The sequence below is a fragment of the Saccopteryx bilineata genome, chromosome 3, assembly GCF_036850765.1.
Source record: "Saccopteryx bilineata isolate mSacBil1 chromosome 3, mSacBil1_pri_phased_curated, whole genome shotgun sequence".
NCBI classification, from domain to species: domain Eukaryota; kingdom Metazoa; phylum Chordata; class Mammalia; order Chiroptera; family Emballonuridae; genus Saccopteryx; species Saccopteryx bilineata.
The window spans coordinates 161,552,768-161,572,080 of record NC_089492.1 but is presented as its reverse complement, the minus strand read 5'-3'; the positions used below and the strand labels follow the sequence as shown (position 1 = coordinate 161,572,080).

The window sequence follows — 19,313 nt, the reverse complement described above, 5'->3', positions numbered from 1 at the left end:
ATTTCCCAGCGTGCCTCACTCAACGCGAGCAAAGCATTTCGCCTGCATCAGGAGTCGTGTACCTGCGCCGAAACTGGTGTGGCTAAGGCTGAGCCGAAGGTAGACAGGGTCCTGTCCGGGGTTCAGAGGGGATGCTGGCCCTGCGGGAAAACCCGGAATTTCACGTACCTACTTTTGCCACCCTTGTACCATACCTTGTTAATCCCCTTATTAACGAACGTGCCTCGTGCACGGGCCTTCTCTAATCGCCCCGACACCCGCTGCCAGCGGCAGCCTAATTCCCCGACGTCATACAGGAAGGGGGCGGGCTTCGGTGTCGCTTCTCGGCCGGGTTCCCTGCAGCTACGGACTGTGGACAGTGACCGGTGGGGGTGTGAGGGTGGAAGTGGGGGTGTCTCTCACCGGGCGGGAACCCAGGCCCTCACTGCTCTGGCCCTTGTCCCTGTGTTAGCCGATGCTGAGTGGGCAGCTGGCCAGACGCCTGTTCTCCATGGCCGGCCCCGTCTGTCTGCCCCGGGGCAGCGCGGGATCAGGGACCATAGGTCCCGTCGAAGCTGCCATTCGCACGAAGTTGGAGCAAGCCCTGAACCCCGAAGTGCTGGAGCTGCGTAACGAGAGCGGCGGCCACGCGGTCCCCCCAGGCAGCGAGACGCATTTCCGTGTGGCGGTGGTGAGCTCTCGCTTCGAGGGACTGAGCCCCCTGCAGCGGCACCGGCTGGTCCACGCTGCACTGTCAGAGGAGCTAGCTGGGCCGGTCCATGCGCTGGCCATACAGGCGCGAACCCCTGCCCAGTGGAGGGAGAACCCTCAACTGGACGCGAGCCCCCCCTGCCTGGGTGGAAGTAAGAAAACTCGAGGAACCCCCTAAACTCCAAGAGAGAAAGGACCAGGATCCGAATGGGTTAGGTGAGAGTAAACTACTGGGGCCTTCTCTTCAATACAGTTCAATATTTGTAAGGAATTTGGGCCGCTGGGACCCATTCAACCGGTATATACATTAATTATTCTCTGAAGATAGCAACTCATTTCAGATCGAAGCTAACCCAAGAAAAGAATAAAATTACTAATTACTGCTTTAGCCCTACACTATTCAGGAAAAGCTACCTGGTCGTTTTATGTTAAATTGTGCCTTTGCAACCAACATATCTGATGAGTTGGAAATAATCCTGTATATTAAAAGACATATGAAGTAGTTTCTGTGTTATTAATGTCATGTTGAATTAGTACTACAGATGTTCTTGAGATCCTGTAGCCTAGAGTAGTTTGGGAGGGCTTCATGGTGGAAGTGACTGACGTAGTTGGCTCTTTAAAGGAAAGTACAGAATTAAACCAGAAGTGGGTAAAAAAGGTGTTGCAGGCAAGGGGAGGAGCATATACACATTTCTCTACCCCTGCCCCCCCAAGGACAGGAAAAGGCTAGACTGGGCAGTGACTGACTGGGTAAGACAGGACTAGCCGACACATTTGAGTTTTATGCTGGAGTAATGTGCCTAACATCTAGTCCATTTCCAAAAGGATTTGTGCTTTTAAGAAAAATCTTTAGGTGGAAGGGAGGCACACCAAAGCAATGAAAAGATAATAACCTAAAAATGAGTATAGAAGATGAAGAAAACTTTAGCCCTTTTTCCTGAGCCTTCCGAATGTTAAGCCTTACTTCTGATAAATGCTCAAGTCTAGATCAGCAAATTTATGATGATCTCAATGTAGAAATACAACCTAGATACCAAAGAAACCCCTTGATTAACATGTGTCTTCACCATTTAGTGGGTCAAGAGTTTAGACTGCATCTGGTTGGGCGGTAGGGAGTCAGTGAAGAGTTTTGAGGAAGAGTATGCCAAAGAGCATTGTGGGGCAGATTGATCAGGAGTGATGTTTATAAGTGAGTTGGCATGGGAGCTTGAAGACAGATATCAGCCAAGGCTGAAAGTGGAACCCTGACTTAGAAATCAGCTGTGGGAATGGAAAGAGTTGATTTGAGAGCTACCATAAAAAGTCAGAAAATAGCTTAACTAGAACAAAATAACGAGTGAGAGGGGAGTCAAGGATAAACTTGTTTTCAGATCCCCACACAGATAAGAATTGCCAAGGGAGCTTATGTAAAATGGAGATTCCAGGTCTCTTCCAAAAACAGAATTCTGATTCCACAAGAATGGAATATGGAAGCTATATATTTAAAAGACAGGGCTCTGGCCGGTTGGCTCAGTGGTAGAGCATCGGCCTGGCGTGCGGAAGTCCGGGGTTCGATTCCCGGCCAGGGCACACAGGAGAAGCGCCCATCTGCTTCTCTGCCCCTCCCTCTCTGTCTCTCCCCTCCCACAGCTGAGGCTCCACTGGAGCAAAAAGATGGCCCGGGCGCTGGGGATGGCTCCTTGGCCTCTGCCCCAGGCGCTAGAGTGGCTCTGCTCCCAACAGAGCGAGGCCCCGGATAGGCAGAGCATTGCCCCCTGGTGGGCGTGCCGGGTGGATCCCGGTGGGGCGCATGCGGGAGTCTGACTGCCTCCCCGTTTCCAGCTTCAGAAAATTAAAAATAAATTAAAAATAAAAAAGACGAGAGAATTTGGAGAAAATTGATTCAATTCCCAATAAACATTACTACAAATATTTGTTTTTGTTTTTGAGATTTTTATTTTGTTTCTTAGCAAGAGACAGGGACAGACAGGAAGGAAGAGAGATGAGAAGCTTCAACTTGTAGTTGCGACACTTTAGTTATTCATTAATTGCTTTCTCATATGTTCCTTGACTGGGGTCTCCAGATGAGCCAGTGACCTCTTGCTTAACCCAGCGACCTTGGACTTTAAGCCAGCAACCATGGTGTCATGTCTAAGATCCCATGCTGAAGCCGGCAAATCCAAGCTCATGTTCAATGAGCTCACATTCAAGCCTGTGACCTTGGGGTTTCGAACCTGGGTCCTTAGCATCCCAGATCAGTGCTCTATCCACTACACCACCGCCTTGTCAGGCTCATTTTTGAGGTTTTTAAAAAATATTTAAAAATTTAGTTTTGGTAAATTTTATTTTACTGTGATGAGAACAGTTAAAAAATGATACCTTCTGCCTGACCTGTGGTGGTGCAGTGGATAGTGTTGACCTGGAACACTGAGGTCACTGGTTTGAAACCATGGGCTTGCTTGGTCAAGGCACATGGGAGTTGATACTTCCTGCTTCTCCCTCCTTCTCTTTCCCTCCCTTTCTCTCCTCTCTAAAATGAATAAAGTCTTTTTAATAAATAAATAAATAAATAAATAAATAAAAATGAGATGCCTCCCTAACAAATTTTTAAGTGTACCATTCATCATCACTGACTATAGGAACAATGTTGTATAGCAGATCTTGAGCTTATTCAGTGTGCTTAACTGAACCCTTATGCCTGTTGATTAGTAATCCATTTCCTTCCTCCAGTCTCTGGCAACTACCATTACATTCTCTCATTATATGAATTTTTTTTTAAAGATTTTTTTAAGGTTTTATTTATTCATTTTAGGGAGAAGAGAGAGAGAGAAGGGGGGAGGAGCAGGAAGCATCAGCTCCCATATGTGCCTTGATCGGGCAAGCCCAGGGTTTCAAACCAGCGACCTCAGCATTCCAGGTCCTTGCTTTAATCCACTGAACCACCACGGGTCAGGCCATTATATGAATTTGATTGACTATTTTAGATAACTTATATAGGTGGCAGCATGCAATATTTTGTCTTTCTATGACTGGCTTATTTGACTTGGTATAATATTATACTCATGGTTCATCCATGTCCCATGTTGCAGTTTCCCTTTCTTTTTAAAGGCTGATTAATATTCCATTATATGTGTCATATATACCACATTTTCTTTATCCATTCATCTGTCAGTGGACATTTTGGTTGTTTCCACAGTTTAGCAGTTGTAAATTGTGCTCCAGGATCCTGACTTCAATTCTTTCAGTTAAATACCCAGAAGTGGGATTACTGGAGTATATGGTTAGTTCTATTTTTAATTTTTTTAGGAACTTCCATATTCTTTTCCATTGCAGCTGCACCATTTTGCATTGTCACCAAAATATGTGCAAGGATTCAAATTTCTCCACATGTTTGCCAACACTTTTTGTCTTTTGGGAGTTTTTTGGTAATAGCTATCTGATGTGAGGTGATAGCTTGTGGTTTTGATATGCATTTCCCTGATGATTAGTAATGTTGAGCATTTTTTCATATACCTGTTGGTCATTTGTATTCTTTGAAGAAATATCTCAAGTCCTTAGCTTGTTTTTTGTTGTTGTTGTTTTGTTTGTGACAGACAGAGGGAGGGACAGATAGGGACAGACAGGAAGGGAGAGAGATGAGAAGCAACAATTCCTCATTGCGGCACCTTAGTCTCCTTAGTTGTTCATTAATTGCTTTCTCATTTGTTCCTTGATGGGGGGGGCCTACAGCAGAGCAAGTGGCCCCTTGCTCAAGCCAGTAACCTTGGGCTCAAGCCAGCGACCTTGGGCTCAAGCCAGCAACTGTGGGGTCATGTTTATAATCCCACACTCAAGCTAGTGACTCCGCGCTCAAGCCAGATGAGCCCACACTCAAGCCGGCAATCTTGGGGTTTCGAACCTGGGTCCTCTGTATCCCAGTCCAATGTTCTGTCCACTGCAGCACCTCCTGATGAGGTCTTAGCTCATTTTTTAAATCAGGTTATTAAGTTATTTGCTATTGAGTTGTAGGACATTATCCCAAGTCTTCAAATCTGGGAGACTGAGAGGGCCTTTCATCTATAGAAATAGGAGGTCAGAATAGAGAAGCCAATTGAAGATACCTCAATGTAATACTTCGTGTTACTCTGGCTTTCAGTTTGGAGAGAGATGAATCATTTTCTATGTCACCATCTTCCCTTCCAGCAGGCAGAACGGACTTGGATGTATGTGAGTGGAGAAGCAAAGAAGCAGACATAACCATTTTGGATTTTAAAGATTGGTTGTTTTTATTTTTCAACAATATTTTTTATTTTATTTTTCACATCAACAGAGTTGAGTTTAGGGTTCCCCAGGAGATCAAGAGAGATGGATGGGGTCTGTCCAATGGGTGCAGAGGAGGGCTGCAGTGAAGGGTGAGGAAAGGGCACACACACACTGGGCACTGGGGGAGAAGGTGGTCCTTTGAGCACAGACACCAAAGAGTTAAACAGTCACCTCCTGGTTCAGTGTTTCAATATAGGGGGAGTGACCATAGAGGGTTGGGACACCAGACACAGCATGAGGACGGTGAATTTGGATTTTCTGTTTTCACTTTTTTCCTTTTAACATTTTACAGCTAAAAACTACAACAAACACATCATAGCTGCAGTGGTGGGGAGGGAGGCACCAAAGAAAGCAGTCACACAAAGTAGGGTGGGGCAGGGGCAGTTTAACCTACAAGGGCTATTGTGTGGAAAGGGTGAGATGGGGAAATTGAGACTCTGGTGCCTGCATCAGGGCTCCCTGGCTTGCTACCCAACCTCTTTCCACTTCAGAGGAGTCCCTGGGAGGGCCCCTGCTTCCTGCCCCTGCCCCAGCTCCTTGTGCTTGTTGATCTGCTGGTTTGACCATGTGCCTGGTTTCTTTCCCTCCCCTGTCCCCCTAGGGCCCTGAGAGGAGACAGGTTGGGGGTGGGAGAGCTGCTGTGCTGTTATCATCTGTGCTATAGTAGGTGGACCCTTTCACTCCAGAGGAGCCCTGTGCTTGAGAGGAGGGAAAGTACCCTCAAATCTCCCTCTAGACTGTGGTACTCTTATCCCAGCCTGGCCTGGGGCTCCTCCCTCTCAGGCCCAGCACAGAAACAAGATTAGGGGAGGTACTGTGGAAGGCAGGATTGCGTGTGTGTCCACTGAAATTACCCTTGGCTTTTATTTTAGGGCAGTATAGTGACACCCCGCCCCATCGTGCGCTCACACACACACACACACACACAAAGTACACATGCAGTCCTGATGAGCTGCCTCAAACCAATATATAAATAAATAAGAATCATAAAGTTAATTTCATTAAATTCAGGCTTCTTATAGCCTAAATTGACGGGGAAGTGGAGGCTAGGGGCTGAGGTTTATTGCTACTCCCCCAGCATTCAACAGGAGGTGTAAGAGAGCACTCAAGGCCCTTCCCACTTTAAGTTCTTCTTTTGGTCCATGATCTACACCAAGCTCCAGCCCCCAGCATAGCCACATGCCCATGATTTCACCCGGGCCCAGGCAGAGGGAATGAGGGGGAAGCCTGTTCTGGAGCTCCTGGAGCTGAGAAGAGCAAGGACCCCCCCTCACTAACACTGGGGGAGCAGGATGGGGCCAAGTCTTCTCTTGTGCAAAGTCAATGGTGTAAGGAGGTGGGGAGTAGAGCTGCATCCCAAAACTGGGATGAAGCAGCCTTCCCTGTAGTCCTTGCCCACATACATGCACACATACACACACACACAAGGAAGGCTAAGACAACAAACATGGGCATGGGTAGTGAGGGCTCTGGGAGCCAGGATGGCAGGGCAGGGAGAGGGAAATAGTTGTTGGTCTCACAGTGTGCCTGCCACCCCTGAAGCCCCAGAGACCCCCCTCACTGCAGCACCTGCCCCCGGGTCTCAGGCAGCTTCAGAGCCAGAGAGCTACCGAGGGCAAGGGCAGCAGAGGCAAAGAGGATGGGAGCAGCCTTGGTGATTCCCACAAAGGACGTGAAGATGCTGATCCCCAGCACTGCTGCCAGCTTACACAGGGCATTCAGGAAGCCGAAGGCTGTGGTCCTGTTCAGGGGTCCCCCAGTGCAGCATGGGGAGGCCAGCCCAGGAGGAAGACAAAGGAAGAGGCATGGGAGGGTTCATGGGGGAAGGCAAGGCGTGGGCAAGTAAAGGAGAGATGACAGGCAGTGTCCAAGAGGAAGAGGAAGGTCAAAGGTCAGACAGGTGAGGGATGCATATCAGGGAGTATAGGTAAATTGAGAGGCAAGGGGTAAGGGGACCAAAAAAATAAGTTAAGATTTCAAGGAGTGAATACAAAAACTACCAACTCTTAGAGGAGAAACTGAATAGGAATGTGTATCCTTTCACCCCTAAAGATACTTCTCCCATTCAGCCCCTTCCTCACCCCACTTCTTCCCCACCCTTTAGGCCCTCAAACTGCTGCCCGACCCCACCATACTCCAACTACCTCTTGTCCGAGGGGTAGAGTTCAACAGTCAACACGTCCAGCGCGTTCCAGGATGCAATGCTGACCCCCCCAAAAAGGCAGAGCAGAGCGATCATGGCTGACTCGCTGTTCCCAAAAGACAGGAAGAAGCAGGAGACACACGACATCACGCTGGAGCCAGCTAGAGCCAGGAAAGGATAGAGCAGTGTAAACCCACCACCACCCACCCTGTCTCATCAACTGTTGTGGAGGGCAGCCAGGTGACTCTTTTCCGAGTTACCCAAAAGGAAGGCTTTTCACTCATCCCCAGCCTCCCTTATAATTTTCTTCTTAGTAATATCAGTACCAACAACTTCTTCAGCGCTGGCTATGGGCCAAGCAACTCAATGAATTATGTGCACTGATCTAATATGTCAACCCTAAAAGGCAGGTTCTGTCATCACCCCCATTTTCCAGATGACACAAGTGAACTCACAGAAGTTAAAGAACTTGCCCAGGGTAGGTGATGGAACTGAAATTCAAAACCTATAACCTCAAACCCTGCACCCTGAGACAGATGCTATCCGATCTACCTCCTTTACCCACCAAACTTCCAGCCCAGGCCCCGCCCCATCCTGCAGCCACCCCCTTGAGCAGAAAACCGGAGAGAAACTTCTCTGGCTGAGCTCTCTCACAGACGAAGTTAAAGACAGTTGACAGTCTCCCTTCCCCACAGCACCCTAGTCAGTCCTGACACCACCACCCAGCTTCTCCCCCTTACCAAGCATTCGGAGTCTGCCAATCTTGTCCATGAGCAGGGCAGACACGATATTCCCCGGAAGCACAGCCAGTGTCCCCAGGAAGCTGACAAAGTACACCATGTAGGCACCTTCTCCCGTCCCTGTCACATCTAATGGGCAACCTTCCTTGTTGTGCAGGAATGTGCTATTCACCAGACGACTATTCACAAACTTGTACTCAAACAGATCTGAGGATGAAAGGATGAGGGTCAAGACAGACAGGCAGTCATGTCAAGCAAGAGAGGGTGGCTGCTACAGCTTATGGCTCAGGGCTCTGCCTCTATGGGGTTTAGCACGCATTACAAAACATCAAATAACATCACCATAGGAACTAACAATCTTAACAACAGAAAATGTCCATAGTCTATCCAATGAAACAGTGTGACCATCTGTTTCCAAGTTTTCTTATCAGTAATCTGCTTCCTGTTCATTTTTTTGTCAGCCCTGCTACTAGCAGTTAGCAATGCCATAGGTTTAGGAAAAAGTGAGAAAAATATTTAAAATCATTCAAAGTCCTATGCACTATTTTTTTCTGCAAGATGGGAAAAGCTCACAAGTCCTCCATTAAGAGGTAGGGAACCCAAATTAAACTCACAATTCCAAAATTTCTTGTACATATAGTTCAAGAATCACTGTTAAATGGATTCATGCAATGATTCCCAACCTTTTCCCCATCAAATATTTCTTTTATTGTTTTTCTTTTCCCCAAGGGCCCTGTTTTGAATGATTTTTGCCCTCTTCAAAAGTGCATTACTGCCCTGGCTGGATACCTCGGTTGGTTAGAGCATTGTCCCAATACACGAAGGTTGCGGGTTCAATCCTCAGGCAGGACACATACAAGAATCAACCAATGAATGCATAAATAAGCAGAACAACAAATTAATGTTTCTTTCTCTCTGTCCCTTTCTCTCTCTCTAAAATCAATCAATAATTGTTTTTAAAGTGCATTACTATCACCATATTTTGTTTTAATTCCAGGCAAAGGCAAAGAAATTAGATATCTTTGTCAGATATTCTATTACAGGAAAAAGTTCAATTTCCATTAGATTTTTAGAATTATTGGTGGTATCTTGTAGGCCCCATACCACCTTCCTCCATGGCTCCAGAGAACCCTGAGCTAGGGACCACTCCTCAAGATGTTCCCAACCCTGTGGTCTGACAGCCACTGGCCACTCCACTTTACCAGTGTTATAGAACACGGTGTTGATGAATGTGCAGTTGCGGAAAAATGTGTTGCTGGATGTGACATCCTCAAAATAACACTCCTCAAAAAGGGAATCTTCAAAGGACACTGACTTCAGACGCAGCCCGATGAACCTGGAAGACCAGGATGGTGAGAGGCACTTCCCCTCCTCCTGAGCCCCTCCTCCCAGGCTGGAAGTTCTAGGGAGCTGTGGCATTACAGAGAAACCACAGATCTTCACCCCAAAATATCTGTCTCAAAACTCCCAAATGCATAAGAGACGAGGAGTAGAGGGACAGAGGAAGACTACAATGTGAAGGTCCCCACATACTTGTCATTGAAGTACTGTCCCCCTCGGTGGATCTGGTTCTCCAGGGTGAAGTTAAAAGTCACATGCTCTACATGCTCCCCAGGGAATACTTTGGTGCGGGCTGCATAGTCCACCGCCTGGAGATGGCGGATCATGTCAGGAAACCAGACAGTCAGGCCATAGTAACTGAAGAGTCAAGGGCGATGGAATCAGACAGGGCTCAGGGATTGGAACCAGGCAGTCCAGGGTAAGGAGGAAATCAAGGATCAGCCCACGTCAGGACCTTGCTTACCTCTCCGGCTTCACCCCTCATCACTCCTCCCTTCATTGATTACTGTGGTTCTTCTGACCCTCCCGCCATATAAATAAAAGAGTACTTTATCTTCCAGGCATTTGCTCTTCCCTCTGCCTAAAACAGCCTCCTCAACCTACCTTCAGCCTAACCCCCATTCATCCCTCAGGACTCAGATCTGGGCTAGGAAGCCCCTCTGCTTTGCCCAGGACAGTGTGTACTTCCCCCATGTGGCACTTATCACACTGCTGTATGCTGGTTTTGTCTAGCTTCCTGACCAAGAGGTAAACTCCATGAGGACTGAGTCCAAGTCTATTTCAGCCTAGTACAGTACCTGACACAGAATAGAAACTTAATACAGTTCAACCTGTAATATAAGTTTGTTGGATCAGTGAATGCTGTAGAGGAGCAGGATGGAAGATCACGGGATCTGAACAGCACCATCCCTCATTACTCGCCTCCTTCATTTCCATCTTCCCCACCTCCCACCCAAACCACACACCATCATGTCGACCACAAACCACAACCCCACACACCTACTCACCTGAACGACATGGTGAACCACACACCCATCATCATCAGAGTGATGCGTCGATATTCTGTTCCAAAACAGGAGAGGAAATTCCCCCAAACCTAAGCAGAATAGAACAAAGTTGGATAGTGGCCACACTAACTTCAAGCACCCCAGATCCCCATATTTCTCCCCTACCACCTCCCTTCAGTTTACCCATCCCTGCACACACAGGTCAAGCCCTGACTTCCTCTCCACCTCTCCCACTTCCTTCTCTCTCTCTCCACCATCCAATCCTCCATTACCTGCCCCCCCAGGCTCAATGCTCGGACCCCCCAGCGCTGGTACCAGGTCCCTGTGTCTGACTGGATCTCAATCAACTCATCCTCCTGGTGAATCGTCTTAATGTGGGTTACCTGGGGTCAAGAGAAGGGGTGAGCAGTCACCTATTGTCTGCATTTCCCAACCCCTTCCAGGTGCCTGGCTTTCTCCTACAGTAGCAAAATGGGAGGAAGGGGTGGACAGGATGCCTTAAGAGATGTCATTGAGGGAGGGTGTGTTCAGAGGTGCCTACAAAGGTGGGGGTATCCAGAGAGGGCCAGGTGGGGGTTGGAGTGCAGTGGCTTGGAGGACTGAGGGGGAAGACTGTAACTTACTGAGAAGACTCTCTCGGGATGCCCCTTGGCTCGCATGTTGGTGTCATGAACTTGCTTCAGCACCATCCATGCCTCATCATGCTTCCCATTCTAGAGCCGACAGAACCCCCACATCCAGGTTAGCCCTTCCCTGACCCTGGGTTATAGACCCCATCCCACCAACCTAGCTTCTAGAGTTATAGAACACAGAAAAGCTGCTACCCCAACCCCTGACCTATGGGCACATCCATCACCCACTATGAAAGAGACCCAGGGAAGACATAATCAGACTTGGGCAAGAGTGGCAGGAGTCTAGGAAACAGATACAAGCATACGTCCTAGGGATCCTTGGTACAATGGAAAAGGAAAAGAAAACAAGTGGGTGGGAAAGCATGCAGTCAGAGAAGGAGCAGCATTCTAGCCCTGCTGGACCAAGGTATAGTTGGAGGGGAGAATTGGAATTAGAGGGGTTAGTGGGGAGAAGAAACTTCTGTGAAGCTATAAGGTCAGGGCCAGGTCCCCGCTTGTCAAATTCTAATCCACCTATGGTTGAACAGGCTTCCTGGTTTCTCCACCCACAGACCTCTTCTAGTGATACAATCTACACAAAGGAAGTAAGATCAAGTCCAACAGAGTATGGGCCCCCTGAGGAAGGAAGGCATCTGTATAGTATCAAACCCCACCCACAGCGGTGTTTGAACTCAGGAGCCCCTGTTGCCACACCCCAACCCAGCCCCAGCCCAGTCACCTCCAGGAAGAAGCGGGGACTCTCAGGCTGTGTGGTTAGAGCCCCAATAGCAAACACAGAAGGAAAAGCGCAGACGAGGACAAAGACCCTCCAGCTGTGAAACTGGTAAGCAGACCCCATCTGAAAGCTCCACCCTGGCAGGGGACAGTCATAGAATCAGCAGAGAGGCCAACTGGCTGGGAGTTCCCACCACAGGGAGCACAGGGGAGGAGGGAGACAGACGGGGCATTCCTGGCGGGCTGCTCACCGTAGTGGGGGATGATGGCCCAGGCCATGGCAGCTGCGTAGACTCCACCAATCATCCAGAACATGCAGAGCCAGCTCAGATGCTCCCCACGTTTCTCCTGGGCCAGAAACTCCGAGAAATAGGAGAAGACAATGGGGATGGACCCTCCAATCCTGGAGGGCATTGCAAGAATTCAGCACTGAAAAACAGCCACATTCCTGATCTCCTGCCAGGGGTCTCCCCAGCGCTCTGGATTCCCAGTCCCTTTCATTGTCCAGACCTTTCTAAAGAGGTCCTTCTCACACCTTGTGCCCTATAAGCTCCCTCACCACCAGCCTTCAGGCACCCATCCTTGGAACCCTGGAACAAGACAGCAGGTCTCAGGGAAAGGGAAGGGACATTGAATCTTAAGGATACTGCAGAGGTGGAAGGGAGGGAAGATAATTACGGAAAAAGGGAACATTCCACCCCCCCAAAAAATAAAGATGAGCAAAGGAGAGTCTGAGGGCAGGTATATGGGGCAGGCCAGAGAAGAGCTTGGAAACAAAGAGGCAGTATGTGCAGGTAGAAGTGCAGGAGTTGGATGGGTCAAGGCTTCAGAGTTCAGGGTGTCAAATGCAGGAAATACATAGACTCAGGAAGGGGATAACTCAAGAGTACACAGGTGCCCTGGGGTGAGGCTAAGACCCACTAGCCTTCTTCAGGGAGCCAGACTCAGAAAGGAACTAAAGGGAGGGGTAGAGGAATCAGGAGTGGAGCAGAAATGGAATGGCCTCTGGACGGGTAGTAGACAGGTCCTGGACAGGGAGAAGCTGGCCTGAAGACAGTGGGAGAAGAAAGGAATTTATTCATTCAACTCACACATACTTGAAGTGCTGGCACTATGCCGGGCTCTACAGATATAACAGTGACCAGAGCACAGTCCTGTCCTCCAGGGGCTTAGGAGGTGGACACTCACCCGACCCCAGAAAGGAGGCGGCAGAAGAGGAAAGTGCCATAACCCTGGACAAAAGATGAGAAAAAGGCGAAGACGCTGTTGACGGAGAGCGAAATGAGTAGACACTGCCTCCGACCCAGCCGATCAGCCAGACCGCCCCAGAGGAAGGCTCCCACCATCATGCCCAGATAGACGATGAGGCCTGATGGGAGGAACACAGAGGAGGAAGGATATGATCAGACCCACTTTAATTTTCCCATTCACTGAACATTTAATGATCTGAAACTGCAGCAGAATGTGCCAAGGACCTGAGGACTTCAAGAAGCTGACTGAGTCTACCCAGAGGTGAGAGCAAATGAGAGAAGCATTTTGAGAGCAATGATGGAAGGCCATCTCTGTAGGCCCACAGCTCAGGGTCAGGAATACAGACACAGCAGGACCTCAGAATTCTCCTTTCAGAATTCTCTCGCTCTCTTGCTCACCCTTTCTCTCTCTTGCTGTCAGCTAAACAATGTCCCCATCTCTGGCTTGCCTGGAATGAGGAATGGATCTAACCAGACTCCTAGACCCAACCAGGATCCCTTCCATCCTCCCTGCCTTGAGACCCTCAAAGTAGCAGGAGGGGTCTCTCATGTTCCCTGGGAAAAGAGCTCTAGTCCTTTACTTCTCCCAGGGAATCCTCCCCACAAAATCCATCCTTCACTCCTTGTAGTTCCAAAACTTCTGGTCCTAAAACTCTCCTGTTTCTTCCTTCATAAATTCAGAATTTGAAATTGTTCTTAAAAATCATCTACTCCAGCCTGATCTGTGGTGGTGCAGTGGATAAAGCATTGACCTGGAAATGCTGAGGTCGCCAGTTCGAAACCCTGGGCTTGCCTGGTCAAGGCACATATGGGAGTTGATGCTTCCAGCTCCTCCCCCCTTCTCTCTCTCTGTCTCTCTCTCCTCTCTCTCCCTTTCTGTCTCTCTCTCTCCTCTCTAAAAATGAATAAATAAAAAATTAAAAAAAATAATAATAAAAAATCATCTACTCCAAACTCCCCATTTTACCCATGCCTAATCCATGCCCCAGGGAAAAGGGACCTGCCCAAGACCTCACAGCAACTTGGTGGCAGAGCAAGACTGAGATCCTTTATGAGTGAGTCTAGGCATTTCCTCCCTCAGGGTCCTCATCAGAAAGGACCATCAGGAACCATTCACTGGCCTGTGACTCCCAAGGCTGACCTAGAGCTCCTCAGGCTGGAGACAGGCCCAGGATTCTTCCCCTGCCTCCACCACCCCAAACCGACCCTTCCCAGATAATCTAGGGAGTTTGAATACTGACTTCTAGTCGCCAAATCCAGGAAAGGGAGCAGGATAACAAGAGGAGAGGCTCTGAAGAAACACAAAGTGGGGTCCCTCCCACCATGGCCACCTCCTGCAGAACTAAGCAAGTCACCACCCAATCACCAGCCCAAGCCCAGCTGTCCTCCCCCAGGCTTTTCTTGCACCAACAACCTCACTGTGACCCAAACTCAACGGGAAAGTTGTGTGAAGGAGAGTACAGAGAAACCCTGAGCCCTCTGGAGACTTTCTAAAAGCAGGATCCTAGGGAGCCCAGCAGTGAGGACAGGAGTTCTCAGAAGCATGGGGTATTTACAGAGTTTGGGGCAGGATGGGGTGAAGCACCCCCAGCGTGTCTTACCCAGCATGCCTTTGTTGGAGTCAGACAGGCACATGTCTTTCTCAGCACTGGGCAGCACGAAGACCACCACAAAGACCTCAACACCATCAGCCATCAGCGCCAGACCAAGCACGAAATAGAGTGTCCACTGGAAGCGGCCATGACCACACTCCTGGAGGATGGCTTCATACTGCTGGGCCAGTTCTTTCCGTTCTTTCTGCCGCTGTGCTGGCCCCCGGCCCCCAGAGGGGCCTTCTCCATCACCCAAGCCTCCCCTCACTCCAGCCAGGGGTGCCCCATCTGCCATCTGCTCGCCTTTGCCCCCCGACTCTGCCCGGGGGATGCCCTGATATTCCCCCTCGTAGATCTCATCATCGTCGTCATGGCCCTCGGTGGCATCACTGGATGCGCCACCTTCCTCCTCATCCTGGGTCCCTTCCCCATGATAACAGCCATCAGCAGGGGCAGGAAAGTCATCATCATCATCCTCCTCCTCAAAGCGGGAGTAGGATCTGCGGGAATATTCGTCCTGGACTCTGTCCAGGCCTTTCACCACCTTCTTGGCCGCATGCTTCTTGACTTCCTTGGCAATGTCTTTGGCCCCACGGATGAAAGCTGCTCGGTCTCTGAAGCCCTCTTCCATGATGGGTCTCCACCACACCCTGCTCCTTATTCAGCTTCTGCTCAAGGACTCTGGAGTCAGTAAGGTCCTTCTCCCAGTCCTTAGATGAAGTACGTTCAAGTATCTTTGGGCACAGAAAAGGAGAAAATAGGACCTGGCCAGTGAATGTCTAGGAGAAGAAAGGAGGGAGAGGAGGTCTGGCCTCTATCCAGTTCATTTGGGTGAATAGGAAAGAGGGCAGGGGAGCAGGAAGGGAAGGGGGACCCAGCTTGGAGGTGCTAAGCTGGGGAGCCAGAATAACTCAGAAAAATCTGCCTACTTCTCTTCCAGGCACCACTGGAGATCTAGGAACAATAAGAGGGAGAAAAAAAGAGGTCGTAACACCCAAAATTGTAAAGAAGGCCAATACAGAGCTCCTGTCAACCCAGAGCCCCACCTGCGCCACGTGGTACAGACCTGGTCTCCTTGCTTCAAACCCCCACTATTGGGACCAACTGCAGGTCATTCAGTATAAATGCCCTTACTTTGAACTTGGAGACTAGACCCATGGGGTTTGCTCCTGAATCACAGTCACCTACACAGAGCTCTCCTCCTGACCCTCTGCCCCATAGCAAGGTCAGGCCCCTCCTTTACCACCAACCTGCAAAAAACAAAACAGGAAATGTTAGAGACCATAATTCCCTCATATTCCAGTCTGGTCTGGGTTTCTTACTGGGAGGAGAGCTTGGGGAGAATGTGTAAAAGGAGAAGAACCAAGTCATTTAACCTATTTCCTTCAGTCCACTGAAGGCATCTGAGGGGAGCTTCCAAAGTCCTCCCCTCAGGTTCCATGTTTACACACCTCCCAAGGAAAGGTCTTCTCCCAACATTGCCCAGTGAGAAAAAAGCTCGGCTTCCAGAGTCACACAGACCTGAATCTGACTTCCTGCATCAGCACTTACTAGCTAAGTGACCACGGGCAAATCTCTAAACTTCCAAGCCTCAGTTTCCTCTTACTTAAGGGGAAAGTAATGATTAGGTAACATAATACATATAAACTCCTTACCATAGTATCTAGCATATAAAAAATGATGAATAAATATTCGTTATTACTGTTTGTGGTGATTATGATATACTGAGATGCCTGCTACTCCCTCAAAAGACCTCAGAAAAAGCCACTTCTGAGTGCTCTTTTGGGTGAGCCGCAAAACGGGAAACTGGAACAGAGAAAGCCGGTCCTGCACGAAGTGCACCACGGTTATGTGATGTGAGCCGAAATCCCAGCTCTGCTATTTACTTACTAACCAATCTTGGGCAGGTTACTTAACTTCCCTAAGCTTCAGTGTCCTTATATTTAAACTGGGGGTAATAATCTCTATTTCTCCAAGCTCATGTGAGAATTTAATCTCGCAGTAAATATTCTATAAATATTAGCTTTCTACCTATGAAACTGATAAATGTGAAAGAAGCAGGAAACAGCAAAGGAAAAGTAGGGGGTCATACTCAGGTGCTCTTGCACCCAAACATACTTGGGTGATATTGAGCCCTTTCAAAACAGTCCCACGACCCGTCTGTCTGTGTTCAAACTAACTCCACGTTATCTCCAGTCAGACAAACAAGAGAAGGCTAGGGAAAAGGGAGACCTAGAACCTGAGGCCATGGAGAAGAGGACAGATCAAAAGGGGTAATGACTGGCCGCTGCTGCCTTCTTCCAGGGTATCATACATGGGCCCCCCTTCACTGGTGGGGTAGGGATGGAGATGACTGATCAGCACATACTTCCAGCAGGGGGGTCTAAAGTCTGTAGGTGCACCTCAGTCCTCCAGGGCCTCCTTTCCTAATCCCCTTTAATCCTTTCTGTTCTACCTCCAGGACTCTAAGGATAAGGAGTCCACAGATACCGCATTGCGTAGGAGACTGGTGGAGCATGAAGGGGCCTTGAACCTCCCCCAAAAAAGACATTCTCCAGAGAGAGACATAGGCGCACTCTCCCTTCCTTCATGAAAGCAGAGGATTCAGGACTAGATTCTCATCAGAGATCATTCCTCTGAAATATCCTGCCTCCGTTTGCTGGCACCCTCTTCATTAAGTGTCTCACACACATGCACAGGCACACACAGGCACGAGCACACTCGCACAGGCACGCACAGGAGCCAGGGAAAACAGGGTAAGTAACGCTGTGTGGTTCAGACAGAAGCACTGGCAAGCAGAACCTTAAACCCTCAGGACAGATGTGAGCAGTGGACCACAATGACCAGAACCAGTGACCCCTACGTCACCTTTTCTTTGTGGATCAGAGCCCAAACCATCCCCCATGAAAGACGGAACTGTGGAATTCCCTCACTATGTGGCAATTTGCTTTCCTCTTCTTTCTTTCACGGCTAGGTTCATCCCCTAAACCCCAAAGGCGGCAGATGGACTCACCAGAAGCCATACACAATGTTTGTTATCACTATTTACCCCTGAGGGTACATGTAGGGTGGAGAAGGCCCCAGAGCCACAGCAGAGCATGATGGATCAACAGCCAGTACCCCCAGGGCCAGCAAGCCCAAGCGGTCAGGAAGGAGAGAAAGAAGACAAATTCTTTGAGCTGGTGAGAAAGTGATGCTATTTTTAGCCCCAAAAGCAGCACAGGGTGGCTAAGCCTATGGGAAACAGACAAGCCTTGGAGAGGTGGAAGCTAAAGGAGGCGAGATTCAGGGTACACAGCCCTTTAAGGTGGGCTGGTTCCACCTGACCAAAAAAAAATGTGCCCAAGAGATTCTCAGCAGAGGAGGGGGGACTGGGACTCCTGAGCAAATGCTGCCTTTCAGGACAACTCACTCATACCTGGATAAGAGGAGGATCCAGAAGAAGCCCCCCACTCACCCATTAAAGCACCTGACTTTGGGAACCACCCAGATTTTCCAGCCTACCCTAGCCCGGGTGACAAGGTCATTAAGAAGCAGTCTGTTATCAAAACATCCACAAAGGGGGAGGTGGGGGGACCATGAGAGAGAAGGTACTGGAGCATCCCTCCCTGTTAAAACTGGGCTATTGAGCCTCAGCCCCACCCCAGGACAGCCAAGGTTGCAACTCCCCTCCCTATATCCCACCCAGGAAGATAAAATACCCACAGTTCTGAGGGGGAAAGAGAGTCGGCTGAGAATGCACACGTTGGAATACGGAGGGCAGAGAGGCAGGGATAAGGAAGAGACCTCTACACACTCACAGGCATCTTACTTCCCTACCCGCATTTGTGGTTACCCCCACTTCCATCCCACCTGGGCTCTGCAGTGAGGGATGAGTCCCTAGAATTGACTGAACTGATTGTCAGCGTCTCCCCTCACCCGTGGTCCTGCTGCTGGACAAGTGCCCAACATCACTCAACACCCCTTCCCCCCACCCAGAGCAACTGCCTCCAAACCCACCATCCATGCCCCCAAACCTGATGGTTTACCATCTCCATCTACCCGGCATTTCCATTCTTCACCTCCCCCTTCCCTCCCTCCTTCACTGTCCTTCCTCCACTGCACCCCCCAAGTCCAGGCAGGCAGACTGAGGCAGCATCAATTCTCTGGCCCCAGCCAAGGTCATTTATCACTGGGGGGGGGGGGGGAGGTAGTAATCGCCAAGGTGAAGAGGGGATTACAGTCTGAAGGAACCCTATTCCGTCTAACGACCCCCCCACCCCGTCAACATCTAGAGAAGGGAGGAGGGAGGGTAGTAGAGCAAAACACCCCTCTTGCATATATATATATATGTAAATTTTATTTCAGTTAGTATATGTACAGATATAGTAACTGAAATAAATGTCCATTCAAGCCACTACCGATCCCCTCACCCCTAAAGCGGGGATGGTCATCCTCCCCACCAGCAAAGCATCTGAGAATAAAATGGCTGCAAAGCAAGGATGCTTCTGCTACGGGCGGGGTGGAGTGAGAGTCTGAGAGGAGGGGTCTCACCTGGGCTGGGTCCCCCGGGTAAGAGAATCCCGGGTGAGGGCGGAGGTCCCTGTCGCGAGGCTGACGGCAGCGGCGACTGCTCGGGTACCCGGAGAAGCAGCAATGCAGACCTGCACCCCCCCTCAACTACGCTCCGGCCCCGCCCCCCCCCCCATGCCGCTGAGCATAGGGAGAGACCATTGTTGGGGGTGGGGGTGGGGGGTAAAAGGAAAAAGGATGAGGAGGAACGCAGGGCAGGAGGGAGAAAATGATGGACTAGGGGAGTTGTCACGGGGACAAATGGAGATGGCACACAGCTCTTCCCAGCCTCTTCCTAGTAAAAGATGAAAGAAACTAAGGAAATAGTGATCTCAGGAAGACAAGTGGGAAGAGAGAACGGGGAGGTGGTGA

At 49.5% G+C, this 19,313-nt stretch overlaps 2 protein-coding genes across 4 annotated transcripts; one reads left to right on the top strand and one right to left on the bottom strand.

Moving 5' to 3' along the window:
• The first annotated feature begins 12 nt into the window (after positions 1 to 12).
• BOLA1 (bolA family member 1) lies at positions 13 to 1,192 on the top strand. The gene is made up of 2 exons (XM_066264894.1): positions 13 to 99; positions 452 to 1,192. Exon 2 carries the CDS (start codon positions 455 to 457, stop codon positions 866 to 868), a length of 414 nt encoding a protein of 137 aa, XP_066120991.1. The 5' UTR covers positions 13 to 99; positions 452 to 454; the 3' UTR covers positions 869 to 1,192.
• A 4,929-nt stretch (positions 1,193 to 6,121) lies between these two features.
• SV2A (synaptic vesicle glycoprotein 2A) lies at positions 6,122 to 19,039 on the bottom strand. 3 transcript variants are annotated; one of them, XM_066268090.1, is made up of 14 exons: positions 18,924 to 19,039; positions 15,579 to 15,640; positions 14,400 to 15,344; positions 12,737 to 12,917; positions 11,800 to 11,951; positions 11,553 to 11,686; positions 10,826 to 10,915; positions 10,475 to 10,585; positions 10,203 to 10,291; positions 9,388 to 9,552; positions 9,057 to 9,190; positions 7,855 to 8,061; positions 7,116 to 7,275; positions 6,122 to 6,712 (listed from the first exon to the last, which is right to left on the bottom strand). In XM_066268090.1, the coding sequence occupies exons 3-14, from the start codon at positions 15,019 to 15,021 to the stop codon at positions 6,529 to 6,531; spliced, it is 2,229 nt and encodes a 742-aa protein (XP_066124187.1). In that variant the 5' UTR covers positions 15,022 to 15,344; positions 15,579 to 15,640; positions 18,924 to 19,039; the 3' UTR covers positions 6,122 to 6,528. The 3 variants fall into 3 exon arrangements, with proteins under 3 accessions (XP_066124187.1, XP_066124186.1, XP_066124188.1); XM_066268089.1 differs by lacking the exon at positions 15,579 to 15,640; XM_066268091.1 differs by lacking the exon at positions 15,579 to 15,640 and having other exon boundaries at positions 14,400 to 15,124.
• Between the last annotated feature and the right edge of the window lie 274 nt (positions 19,040 to 19,313).

What these genes read in the sequence shown, in the direction of transcription:
- BOLA1 (XM_066264894.1), top strand. Translation starts at nt 455, where the DNA reads ATGCTGAGTGGGCAGCTGGCCAGACGCCTGTTCTCCATGGCCGGCCCC.
- SV2A (XM_066268090.1), bottom strand. Translation starts at nt 15,021, where the DNA reads ATGGAAGAGGGCTTCAGAGACCGAGCAGCTTTCATCCGTGGGGCCAAA. An exon ending in GTCCCCGCTTCTTCCTGGAG is followed by an intron (nt 10,916 to 11,552) that starts GTGACTGGGCTG and finishes TGTCGGCTCTAG; the next exon opens with AATGGGAAGCATGATGAGGC. An exon ending in GGACAGTACTTCAATGACAA is followed by an intron (nt 9,191 to 9,387) that starts GTATGTGGGGAC and finishes CTGGTCTTCCAG; the next exon opens with GTTCATCGGGCTGCGTCTGA.